This window comes from Polychytrium aggregatum (assembly GCF_025602895.1).
Source record: "Polychytrium aggregatum strain JEL109 chromosome Unknown BJ171scaffold_6, whole genome shotgun sequence".
NCBI lineage: Eukaryota > Fungi > Chytridiomycota > Chytridiomycetes > Polychytriales > Polychytrium > Polychytrium aggregatum.
In genome coordinates, this window is record NW_026516208.1 from 174,550 (window position 1) to 187,198 (window position 12,649).

General features: G+C 58.0%; 4 protein-coding genes and 1 non-coding gene across 5 annotated transcripts; 4 read left to right on the forward strand and 1 right to left on the reverse strand.

Annotated features, from left to right (window-relative positions):
* Positions 1 to 26: 26 nt before the first annotated feature.
* BJ171DRAFT_400053 (uncharacterized protein) lies at positions 27 to 1,093 on the forward strand (the record flags this gene model as incomplete). The annotated part of the gene is made up of 3 exons (XM_053107203.1): positions 27 to 173; positions 417 to 530; positions 764 to 1,093. Coding segments are annotated over 3 exons (591 nt in total), but the record flags the coding sequence as incomplete, so codon positions are not given.
* Positions 1,094 to 3,492: 2,399 nt separating this feature from the next.
* On the forward strand, positions 3,493 to 5,021 carry BJ171DRAFT_578261 (phosphotyrosine protein phosphatase I superfamily; the record flags this gene model as incomplete). Its single annotated transcript, XM_053113870.1, has 8 exons — positions 3,493 to 3,562; positions 3,676 to 3,761; positions 3,895 to 3,930; positions 4,037 to 4,079; positions 4,219 to 4,268; positions 4,418 to 4,519; positions 4,727 to 4,756; positions 4,962 to 5,021. 8 exons carry the CDS (start codon positions 3,493 to 3,495, stop codon positions 5,019 to 5,021), a joined length of 477 nt encoding a protein of 158 aa, XP_052969873.1.
* Positions 5,022 to 6,150: 1,129 nt separating this feature from the next.
* Positions 6,151 to 7,922, forward strand: BJ171DRAFT_491497 (uncharacterized protein). Its single transcript, XM_053109734.1, has one exon. It carries the CDS (start codon positions 6,630 to 6,632, stop codon positions 7,791 to 7,793), a length of 1,164 nt encoding a protein of 387 aa, XP_052969874.1. The 5' UTR covers positions 6,151 to 6,629; the 3' UTR covers positions 7,794 to 7,922.
* Positions 7,923 to 8,350: 428 nt separating this feature from the next.
* BJ171DRAFT_t69 lies at positions 8,351 to 8,423 on the reverse strand. The gene has a single exon. It is a non-coding gene; the product is annotated as a tRNA-Arg (tRNA).
* A 1,306-nt stretch (positions 8,424 to 9,729) lies between these two features.
* Positions 9,730 to 12,439, forward strand: BJ171DRAFT_491501 (uncharacterized protein; the record flags this gene model as incomplete). The annotated part of the gene is made up of 9 exons (XM_053109735.1): positions 9,730 to 10,018; positions 10,155 to 10,247; positions 10,380 to 10,489; positions 10,626 to 10,761; positions 11,013 to 11,090; positions 11,171 to 11,271; positions 11,414 to 11,552; positions 11,751 to 11,902; positions 12,077 to 12,439. 9 exons carry the CDS (start codon positions 9,733 to 9,735, stop codon positions 12,269 to 12,271), a joined length of 1,290 nt encoding a protein of 429 aa, XP_052969875.1. The 3' UTR covers positions 12,272 to 12,439.
* Positions 12,440 to 12,649: the final 210 nt, after the last annotated feature.

Below are 12,649 nucleotides of genomic sequence, written 5' to 3' on the forward strand. Positions count from 1 at the left end.
TGCCGATTCACATCTCACCAGCTGCAATGTCGTTCAAAATCAACTGGCCAAAGTTTTCGCCCGAGTTTATCGAGCAGGCCAAGGAGCAATTGACCTCGGCCCTCAACAAGGGCCACAAACCTGAAAAAATCGTCGACCGCATCGTTGTCCAGGATCTGTCGATGGGAACCAAGGTGAGACATGATCTATTGCGCAGATTGGTCAGGCGGAGCGTCACCTGCCGCTGTGACGATTGCGCCGTCGTGGCCGGTGCATGCGCTTGGCATCTCTGGATCAGCGCCTCCGTGACAACCAGCAAAGTATCGCTGGTGCAACGACTAGCGTATCGACCTGCCCATCGACTCGTTTGCCGACCGGGCTGCTGAGCACATTGATCTCATCCATCGGCTCTCCCTCGCGCACGCAACGCCATCTAGCCTCCGGAACTGGAGATTCTCGAGATTGGCGAACTGGCTGAGGAGCGTTTCCGCGGTATCTTCAAGCTGGTATACACCGGAGATGCCTATCTGGCCTTGCACACCACTGTTCAGGTGAGCCCACAGCCGCAGTCGATGCTGGCAGATGCAGATCGAATCCTGCACAAACCGGGTGATTGCTCTCGAGCGCCGTAATCCGACCCGCCTCCACGTACACGAGTTCGAGACAACATTCCCTGGCTGAGCAATGCAGATTGGACTCGGTGCCGATACAACCCCCTCCCTAACCGATCACGCCGCCCCACCTCTGCGTCGCTATCCGACACACGCCGCGAATCGTCGTCTAGGCCAACCCGCTCCCGACGCTCAAGTACAAGCCCTCAATCAAAAACCGATTTGGCATGCTCTCGGCCAATCGGCCCTTGGTTGTGCCGATGAAGCTGAGGATCTCCAATCTCAAGCTCAGAGGCATTGTCGTCTTGGTTGTGGACAAGCAGCGTGGCGTGACTCTTGTCTTCAAAAACGACCCGCTCGAGAAGGTCGATGTCAACAGCACCTTCGATGACATTCCCAACATCCGTCGCTTTCTTCAGTCCGAGATCGAGGGCCAGCTGCGAAAAATGTTCCGAGATGACCTCCCTCAGCTCGTCCATAACCTGTCGTTGTTTTATTTGAGTGGAAAGAAGAACTCGCCGATGCCACCCAGCGGAAATCCCGGTGGCCAGCTGAGCGGTGCCCACGGCAGCTATTCTGGCCATAGCCTAAGCAGCGGCTCTGGCCCAGAATCTCGTCTCGGTCCCCATCCGGGCCCTGGCAGCTACCCGAGCGCATCGTCAATATCCGGAGACAGTGGCTTCTTTGACGAGACTCGCTCTGTCTCCAATGGCTTCACCAACCTCCACTTTCCCCAAGATCTGGACCATGATATTGCTCGGCTGGCCCAGTCCGCCGATCATCAGCATATCTTTCCGCGCTCGCACCAACAAAAGTGGAATGGGAACGACCCCGTCGCCGACTACGATAGCTGGGACCAGGGCCTGGACGTTTTCGTGCTGCACAAGCCGCTGCAGCCGCCTGGACGTGAGAGCGATGTGCCCGAGCTACATGGTCTCCACAACGTCTTCAAGCCACCGCTTCAGGAAGATCGCCTCGTCGGGGCCGTCTCCAGGGACCGCATCTGGCAGTTCATGGCTCGGCGATCACTTGGCGGACCTTTTGGTGCAGCCATGAGCCGCAGTCTCTCGGGCTCGTCCTTCAGCAACGCATCCATGTCGAGACAGCTACGAACAGGACCGAGGCAGCCGGCAGCAGGCCCAGCAGCAGGCCCAGCAGCCGGTGGCGCTTCAAGCTATGCATACAATCAGCGACCCGTGCGCAACAAAAGTGTGTCGTCGTTCATGGACCTCAAGACCCGCGGCGACGACGACGACCGCGACTCTGTCTACACGACCATGTCCAATCCGTACGAAGACTACCGCCATGAGACACAGCAGCGCCATATGTGGCGTGCACAAGCCTACGATCTCGAGTCGCACTACTCCTCAGATCGCCACTTTGGCTTGGACGACTCCATGTCCGAGACATTCTCGATTGGCGGCGCCTCGAGCTACTACGCACCGGCCAACGAGGATCCCGTCGTGCTTCCCTCGCACATTGTGCTCCAGCCCAGTGACAACGAAGTTGCTGCCCACTTGGCCAATCTCATGAACTCGCACCACACCATCTCGCCATTCACCCACACGGTAGAGCACTCCATGTTCCGCGCACTGCCCAAGCCGGCCTCGCAGGCATCCACAACCCCGAAACGTCGCGTGCATCCGCGGAACGTGCGCACAGTCAAGATTCCCATGAGCGTCTCGGGACTCTCGCCGGCGCGAAAGCCCACCCAGCCTCTGATCCACCGAAGCAGCTCGCACATCCCAACTCACTCGATCTCCCAGAGCCGCCGGACCGAGGGCGGCGGGACTTCGAGCACAGGATCGGACTCGATGAGCGATTCGACCGAACACTCGACCCGTTCAGCAGAAGACGTGCTGTCCAAGTCTCGTTCGTCGCGTGAGCCACACAGTGCAACATCTCCGACAATTGCCACCTCAGCGAGACACGCGCCGCATGGCTCGTACAGCTCCGTCGCCAGCTCGGTGCTGCGGTCCAGAGGCATGCTCTCGAATATGGCTGCTCGGCCTGGGATCGTCATGTCGCCGTCGTCGTCCTCAGCTTCATCAGAAGCCCACCCCCGGCCAGCAGCACAAGTTGCCTCGCCCGTGTCGAGCGAACCCGAGGGTCTTGATCTCCTGACTGCCAAGTTCGAAAGTGCTGCCCTTCTGGACCAGCCCGCTGCTGGCGTGGCCTGAGCCACTCGCTCGCCGACCGAGGGAGTGCAAAACCGGACCCGAGCCCCCTAGGAAACTGGAAACCCGCCGAAACCCCGGGGCACTGGAAACACAAAGTAGCAAAAAATCCAACGGAATCCAAGCGAAGCGTTTCCTGGAGCCTCGCTGACCACTCTCAGTCATGGACCTGAGCGTCCACTATCCACACCCTCCTCGACCCGCAACCCGCAACCCGCAACCCGCAACCCGCAACCCGCAACCCGCAACCCGCAACCCGCAACCCGCAACCCGCAACCCGCAACCCGCAACCCGCAACCCGCATCCCGCAACCCGCATCCCGCAACCCGCATCCCGCCGCCCCACCATGCCGCCCTATTCCCGGTCTGCCTGCCCATCAACCCGGCGGGCTTGATCTTCGCCTTCTTACCTTGCATCCACCCACTTGTCTATTCTCTCAGCGTCGCCTTTCTCCCGACCACCGCCGCTACCGCCAGCGCAACAGCGTTTATTTTATATTTTTTGGTAGTCCCAGCACACTCTGGACCGGATCCCACAAATACAGCGTTTCCTATTCGCTCCGCAGCAGACAACGGGTGCATTTGACTCGCTCGTCAGCGACCATGGCAAGCACAATCCACGTGACAGTCGATTGCTGCTGCTGCAAAAAATGCACGCCGGTTTCCTCGAGACAAACCTGGCGTGTTCTTGGTCTTGAATTCCTGCCAACTCCCCTGACTATCGAGATGAGCACAACCAGCGATAGGATCTCGGTGTTGTTTGTGTGTCTCGGCAACATCTGCAGAAGCCCGATGGGTACATTTTGCGCTGGCATCCGACGCATGCACTGATCTGGCAGGGAGCCAGACACATCGAATCTCGTTAGCTAACATGGCTGTTTACTTTCATCTGGGCTGGTCTGCCTCCAGCCGAGGCAGTCTTCCGCCACACCGTCAAACAGAAGGGCTTGAGCGCCGAGTTCCACATCGATAGCGCAGGAACAGCGGGCTATCATGTTTGTATCAAATACAGCAGACTCGCCGCTGCGGATGTGGCGGAGAGCGGCATTGTGGCTTTGGTAGAGACATGCAGCGATGTTGTCCATCGTGGTCGGCTAATGAGGCTGTGGTCGGCCAAACTGGCAATAGGTCGGAGACTACCCTGACTCTCGAACGATCCAAGTTGTAAGTTGATCTGTGGCTCGATAACCGCAGCACAATGTGGCTGTTGGTGATAGATCGCCCCTCGTTGTGCCATTACTGACAACCCTTGCGCTGGAATTGATCCTAGTGCAAAGCCCACGGAGTCTCCATCAACCACCGTGGCCAGCAAGGTATCGTCGCTTAGTCCCCACACTTGGCATTTGGTTTGCCATCCGAACAGTGGCAGCAGAATTCGTGTTGCTCCATCGAGTCTCGCCCTGCCCCTCGGAACCAGCGGCCACAGCAACTCTGACCAGATTCTGTTTCCAGTGAGCGTCAGCGACTTTGCCAAGTACGATTATCTTCTCTGTATGGACGATGTAAGGACGTCACTTGCGATTTGTACAGCAGTATTCGGGCTTGAATGCATCCAACGGCTTCTGGAGCGACACTTGGCTGTTTCTAGAACGGAGGATACTTGGAATTGCGAATCGCTCACCCCCCCCCCACGATCCGTCGCATCCGCAAGTCCAACCTCTCCAACCTGATGAGCATCAAACCAGCGTCGTCCAAGGCCAAGGTCCAGCTGTTTGGTGAATATGATCCCGAGGGTGAGCGGATCATCGAGGATGTAAGCACTGCCGTCGCCACACAGAAATGTGCAAAATGTCGGTCGTCGCAACGATCCGCGTGGCTGCCCTGTGGCTGCCCCGTGGTTAGGATGGTTTGCCTGTGATGGCTCAACAGCAATCGCAGATGAGATGCTTCGGCGATCGCTGTGTATGCGGGCCGATTCTGCCTCGCCGTGGCACTGACATTAATTTGCTTTGGCCGGCAGCCTTACTATGGCGGTGTCGACGGATTCGAGGTGAGCAACGATCTTGGAAGTGGATGACGGCGGCCGCGACCCCGATGAACGACAATGGGTGATATTGGATGAACGCTTACTGCCCACGGTCTCGCCTCGTTACGCCGCGCTGACAGGGTGGCATTCTGTCGATCTGCCATGCTGATCCGCCATCCTAATCCGCGATGCTCTGCGATGCCTCCGGCAACGGCCCATCGCTCTCCAGCACAACTTCCGCCAGGTTACCCGTGCGTCGCTCGGCTTTCTGCAGCACCTTGGCAAGTAGTGTGTCCGAGCGCCTGGTCCCGATATGGAGCCAATCCTATCCAATGCTGCCAGTTAGATCATGTCGATCCATCAGATCAGATCAGTTGGGTGAATCGGGATCGATGTCCCGACCAAGCGAATATAGCCGTCTGTCTGCCTCCGGTTCAGCCAAAGAATGGGGTGGCCCATCGTTGAAACTGGAGGCATCCTCTGCTGAGTGTGGTGCAGCCGTGCTGGGCTCTGCCCCCTGGCGGTGTGCTCGACAGCAGCTTGTCTGCGATCGCTTGTCTGCGATCCGGCCTCGCTCTCACAAGACCCTGCTCATGACCTCGCGGCTCCTTCATGCCGAGACTGCATCACAAGCCAGCTCTGGCTCTGGCCGCCGCCCATGACCCAGCGACCATGTGAATATTGGCTGCCAGAATCACATGCCTGCGGGCTGCCGCCCAGGCCAAGGCGGGGAGGAAGGCGGTGGTCTGGCGAAGACAGCAAGAATATATCTGCGGAGAGCGGTCGACGCCGGCCGAATATAAGCGCAACGTCCCTGCCGACCAACGACCTCGGTAAGTGTGAGTTGCCGAGTCGCTGCTGTCTCGGAATCGGCTGGGCTGCGAATTCCCCCTCTGCCCCGGTTGATTTCAGAACATCCCTCGGTCGCCTGAGCGACCCCTGCATCCTCTCTCTTTGGCTCTTCTCTTGGTCCTTCCCTTGCCCCTCCCTTGGCCGCTCCCTTGGCTCTTTTCTTTCCATCATCCGGCCAGCTTCTTGCAGCTTCCTATCGCCCGGTGCTCTGTGCGGATCCGCCGCGGCGCAACAGCCATGAATTCGAATGCCTCGGCCGAGCCCCGAGACAGAGCCGTCTCGACCTATCGCCAGCTGTCGCTGAGCGAGCTTTTCTCCCTCCTGTCTGTCGGGCGGCTCGTGGTTTTCCTTTTGCTGCTCCGGGGCCTCAGCGGCTCAGCGTCATTCCTCGGCCGCTACCTCCAGGTGCTTGCAGCGATGTTGGGACTCAGAGCGATTGCTGATTCCGTCCAAACGATCGTCGCAGATATCGTCTCACCCTCTCCAGCGCCTCTCCAACCTCAGGTAACTGATTGGCCCTGTCTTGGCCTTTCCTTTGGCCGTGCATCGTCTTGACCCGCGACTGTGGCTGCTTCTGTCGTTCTCTCGCCGTCATTTCGCAGCCTCCATCTGCCCGGCTCGCACTCACCTGTGCAGTCCTTGACATTAACGCATCCGCTCCTCCCTGTCCCTCCGCTCGCTCTCGTTTCCCTTCTCCTCGTGCATCCATCTGTCCACGCTCGGCGCCGCATCGGCAAACCCCGCCGTCTCAGTCTTTGCAAAAGCCGGCCCATCCCGTCCATCCCGTCCATCCCGTCCATCCCGTCCATCCCGTCCAGTCCATCCCGTCCATCCCGTCCATCCCGTCCATCCAGCCCAGCCCGAGTCCAAGAAGCCTTTGGATCCACTCGACGCTCAATCCGCAGCAAGCGACGCCACCGAAACCTCGTCCGTCTGCACCCTCTCAAGCGACTCGCCCCCGGCAAGCACCCAACGTTCCCAAGACACCGAATCGCCCGAATCCCGCGAGCCACCTGCCCACCCGCCAAACGACACACCCGCCAACATGAGCCTGCCGGCCAAGTACGAGACGCAGATCCAGGAGATGAAGAGACTGTTCCTGGAGTTTGCCGAGCAGGAGGATCCGAAGCTGTGGACGCTGGTGGCCACCCAAAAGGAGCACCCGCAGCTCGAGGTCTACAAGTATAACCGCGCCGACAACTGCTTCAAGGTTATCGCCTACGTCCAGGCAAGCACCGAGACGGCGTTCAACATGCTCGCAGACATCCAAGTCCGGAGTCAATGGGACGAGATGTGCATCGATGCGGGCATCATCGAGAACTTGGGTCCCGACTCGCGCATCCAGTTCATGACGACCAAGGGCATTTGGCCAGTCTCGTCGCGGGACGCTCTGGTGCTGGCTCATGTCGAGGACCTGGGTGACGGACGGTACCTTAACGTCACGCAGTCGACCGAACACGACGGCTTCCCGGATCAAGCGGGGATCATCCGGATGCACTGCCAGATTGCCGGGCAGATTGTCGGGCCGGTGGATGCGACCGAGATGATGGCCCGGGGATTCGTGCCCCCGAGCGTTGGCGAGAAGATGTGCAAGGTGATTCAAGTGGCCGACGGCAACCTCAAGGGCTGGATCCCGGCCTCGGTGATCAGCTTTGTGGCTACACAGGCAGTGCCCATGAGCATCAAGACCCTGAACAAGATCCTGATCCAGAAGGAAGCTGAGAAGAAGCAGGAGAAGGGCAAGGGCAGGGTATCGGAGCCAGCAGAGTCTGCACTCCTGTCGGCCCCAGCCAAGCAGGGCCGAGCACCGTCATCGCCACGCCCGTCGGCAGCGCCCAAGGTCGAGTCGAGCAAGCCAGAGCCAGTCCGGACGGACGACGGAGCCCTGGCAAAGGCCGGGCTCAGCGGCGTCCCAGAAGCAGCCGGGGCACCGTCGTCCAGCCGAGTGCCTCGCAATGCTTCGTTCCAACAGATATCCAGCTCGACGACGACGACGACGACGACGACAACGACGCCGATCAAGATGGGCCCGATCGCCGTGGTAACCTCGACCGGCCGTTCACAGTTTTCGCTGTCGCGCTACATCGTTGGGTTTGTGGGTCGTTTGCGGATGGTACTGGACTGGGGGTCGCCATTCATGGTTGCGATCATGTTTACTGTGTTTGTGTGGAGAAGCATTCGCAAGGGCCGTGGCTATAGATCGTCTTGATGGCGATGTGGACGCATGGACTCGATTCACGGGCCAATCTTGCAGGACAGACTCCTGCAGCTCACCCAGAAGACCCAAAGCGAATGCAGTCCGAGAAATGGATCCTGAATACACTGTTTCGAAACGAAACCACTCGAGCAGCGCGGAGAGCTCGTGGAGGAGATTGGGATACGGCGCCGTCCAAGAGAAAAGATTGGTCGACTGGCGATGTTTACAACTAACAGGGCACCTCGAAACAAAGGTGGCTAGCGGCTAACCAAGCCATATGCAGCAATACAGAGCAAAACAAAGTCATGTTGCCGTTCTTGACACAGAGAGATCAAGCACAGCGTGTTGTCGATCTGATCCTCGCGAGTCTTGATGATGGATCGGATCCTGCAATTACTTTGATGGAAGAGGTTGGGTAGCGTCACACTGCTTGTTCGCTGTACCCGTCGTCGATGGGAGTGAGCAAATGTCGTCTGGGCGAGCTCGGCGGATCGTCTGGCTGCATCGGTCAGCGGACCTTGGGATGGTTGGAGCAAAACAATCACGTGCCAAAAATGCATATTCGAAAACACCCGAGACGAGACTCGAACTCGCAATCTTTGCCTTAGGAGGGCAACGCCTTATCCATTAGGCTACACGGGCGTTCACCATAGGTTACGTTTTTCGTTATATCAATCTAGACAGCACCGAATCAATATTCACGTTCAACAAAGTCAACTATCAACAAAACTAACCCAACACCATCAAACACCATCAAACATCATAGAGCTATATCGGGCGCACATCGATCTCGGCCGACTCGACCACCACCGACCAGCCTCAGTGGAGCCCCGTTCTCCCACGCTTCCCGGACAGGACTTCCGCTCTGCTGCTCGCCGCTTCCGCGCCTCCTCCGCTCTGCGGAGAGCGACCGCCCATCCCGCCGACATCTGTGTTGATCCAAATCCTCTGCGGACGGAGCGAGAGGGAAAGAGAGAGAATCGAGCGAGAGACACGGGTTCTGGCCCGGCCATGAGGCATAGCCATCCTGCCCATACCGATGCTCGCCTCCCAGTGCAGTACCGTCCAGCCCAGCATGGGCTCTCTGTGGCTCTGTTGATCGATCGATCGATCGATTCGGTGGTCGCCCAACACAGCTCCACCGACAAACCAACAGAGCGCCTCTCCCTCTCCTCTCCCCCCTCTGGCCGTTCTCGTCGTCCCTCTTCATCCCCGCATGCATGTCCGGCGGGCCGGCGCCAGCACCAACCAATCCCTTCGCAGCGGGACCGGCCTGGGAACCATGGCTCGCGGCGACGTCCCGCCGGCTGTCCGAGTCCGCCAGGCCCAACGGCTATAAATACCGCCCCTCTCCTCACCATCGGCTTATCCTCATGCTTCGGCTTCGTCGCCGATCCTTTTCCCCGCGATCTGCTACAATCCTCTGCGATCCACTCTGATCAATCCCGGTCTCGTATCGTCTGATCTGATCCGATCTGCTCGGTTCCACAGGATGCCGTTCGATCTCTTGATCCTCTGCCTCTTTGGCTTCCTTCCTTCTCCAGCGACAAACTCATAGAAAAAGACACCAAAGTATCACCGGTGGCTGCCCGTGTTCGCCTTGCTTGGGCCTGCAGCCGCCGCTGACACTTTGGAGCTTTTTCTGTTGGTTTTCTCCCTCTGGCTCCATCTCCATATCTTTGTTCTTTGGTGGCCCGGCACCGCCCTCCACATCCAACAATCCTCGATACCATTCATGCACCGCCATACCCCGTCTTTCCTCCAAGTCAACAACTCACATCATTCTGGTCATGTTGTGACTTGTAACTTGGAGCAGAGAGTGGTATTGCCTTGTCTTGTGTTCCGCCTCTGGGTCGCTTAGTGTTCATGTCGTTCTGACCTCAATGGGGCAACGGATCCCCGCGGGCAGAGAATAAATATACATCTCGTACACTACATAACCAGCGCTATCATGGTCGCTGATGCTGGGGTCTGGCTCTCTTGCTTCTGCTCTGGCTCTCCGATGCACATTCGCCTCCGTCGTCATGGGGGGAGGATGTTGGTCTGGTGCGACCAGACGAGGATGGCCGATCGCCACCCAAATCCCTCGCTCGCTTCTCCCCGATCTGCCTCGATCCCGCCTATCTGCAAAGGGCATTGTCCGGACGGCTCGATTGCGACGGCCCAGCAAATAAAACCCATGTCTTCATCCTACTCCGAGGACGAGCGAATCCTGCTGCTCGAGGGCTTTCTGCAAGGTGGGGCGGCTGAGTCTTGGCGCTCCCCCTTGAAGCATTCGTCGCTCATCCAAGCACATCCGGGTTTTGGTGCCTTTGAGATCTCAGAATCGATATTCTGCGCCTAATCCCTGCCTTCGCTCTTCCGCACTCGCAGATCTGACCCAGATCTTTGCGGACCAGCCCCAAGAGTCCTCCGTCGAAGATGTGCTCGAGCTTATTCTGGCCCAGCTCAGGACGGTCGTCTGCCGTATGTCGTCGTCCGGCCTTCATCCCTTGGCGCAACTCTGCTTGTCGATCAGCTGTTGCTCTCTGGCTTTGCCTTGGCGGCGATCAGATATACCACGTCGACTTCTGACGAGATTCGGCCTTGCTCTCCCAGTCGCTCGTTCCAAACATGACATGGATATCCTGTGCAGCGAGATCCTGGCCTTTAAAATGTTTGATGACGAGCCGTTGGCCGTGCTGCGATATCTGGAGCAGCACCTGGAGGTGGGAGTGAGACCTTTCGACCCTGTCCTATCTCTCCCTGCATCAGGCATGCCCCATTCCTGCACACTTTCCAGCTCCACCATCCCCGATCGATCCCGAGCTCACCCCGTTTCGATATCGGTGGAACTTTGATCAGGAGAACGGATCGAGTGAGGAGGCCTTGATCCTGTATTCGCTCCTCTATCATTTGGGGCACATCTGGCCCAATGCCTACCGAAAGCTCTCTGAAGAGGGATATCTGATCAAGCTCGCTGATGCCGTGCAGACACGAGGTACCGTTTGGGTGATAATGGAACCCACTGTCTGCTCTACCTGGGTTCCTTCGCCAAATCAGCATATTCTCCTATCCCTTCCTGGGAGCTTTCCAGGCTAGCCGTCCCTGCTGGCTGTTTCTGCTGGTCATCCTAACCGGCTCCCCCTGCCGGCTGTCGATGCGGTGACTTTATCATCGCAAACTACCCCCTCCGTTGTTGCCTTGCAGCCTTACCAGTGTCGTCTGTTCTCTGTTCCCTTCTCACTCCAGACTACATTCTGATTCATGTATGCGTTAGTTTGATGCTGGAGATCTGCAGGATCGAGGAGCTGTCGATATCGGATCTCGGTAGGCTATCTCTTCAGACGCTATTGGGGTCTGCCAGTCCGTGCGAGCCATACTTTTGACCAGGACGGCTTGTGCTTCAGGCCAGTTCAGCACAAGATTCCTCGACGCACTGTTCGACGAGATCGAGGAAACGGGCTACGACCACCTGGAGGAATGCAACCATGCCATGATCAAGCTTCTGGTAATGATCTGGGCAGCCATTTGCCGTTTTCAGCTATGCTCTGATCTGCTGACACCGAAGCGGCAGTACTCTCGGCTTGACTTGGACCGCTTACCCGCACTGCTGCGTATTGTTCCGGATGGTCGGTGGTTCCGCTCAACAGCTCGCTGTCAACGGACAGTTCCTGCGAATCAATGCTGCACGAGAGGTCGTCCCGAATCCGATTCTGTCGTTACTCAAGGCCAGGCTGGAGAGATGTCAGCTCTTTTCTCAGAACGTCATCTTCGTCTTTAATCGCAGCGGTAAGCCACTGTGGAGCTTCGGGGGCATGCTGGCTCCGCTCTGTGCCGATTTACTTTGCTCTGGTTCGGTTGGGCCTGGTCTGATCTGTGGATTGCTGAACCGCCCGAGATTCCCGGACACGAGCTTGGCGACCGTGGTGCCGATAGTTGTCATCTGATCGACTGCACGCTTCATACTTTCAAACCGGCCCATTTCAGATGAGGCTGGGCTGCAGATCGACTGCATTGGCTTCATGGCCCAGATATTCTCGTGCAAGGAGCTAGGGAGCTTTTTCTATACCAACGACATCAAGGTGATTGTGGATATTCTTCTCCGCGAAATCGTCGACTTTCCCGAAGAATCGGACCTGGCAAGTACTTTAGTCCACATCATCGATGTCGCCCCTCTCGAGGCTTGGGCTGCTCCTCTTGAGACTTGTGCCGTTCTTCTCGGCGCTGGACCGGCTGGCTGGTCATTTCTTCTTTACCTAACCAGGGACTCGCACATCCATAACCACGATCCCCATTGTCGGCAATATTCACAGATCCGCCTGGAGTACATGAAGGTGCTGGCCATGATCCTGCGTTGCGACATTTACGGCAGCGACCTCAACCGATACAAATGCCGCGACATCCATCGCACGCTCGTCGGGATCAAGAACGACCCTCTCTCCAAGACTGAGGTGAACCGGCTCGCCGAGAAGATCCTGGGCGACTGCGCGGATGCTCTGGTGTTCTGATGCATGAAGGATCGCCGTGATGCTGGCGCCTGATGAACGGGGCCTGCGTGTGGATTCAGCCCATCTGTAGCGAAGCGGGCACCCTGGCATGGGTCCGGCATGTCGCTTTATTCTGGGTCCTGAATTCATAGTGCAACATGATCACTGTGTGCAGGCCGACTGCAGAAACCGGAGGGCGACGCGGTGTCTTGACTCGGAGACTGACGAGGGGACTACCTTGGTTACCGATAACCACCACAGACAATGGGCCATCTCGGGCAGCGCTGTCCCAGGCATCTCTGGTCTGGTCTGGTCTGGTCTGGTCTTGGTGGCGCCGCTGGACCCACCGATCCGTCGCCGTGTTCCCACGGCTGTCGCCGTTCCGGCACCTCGCTTGCT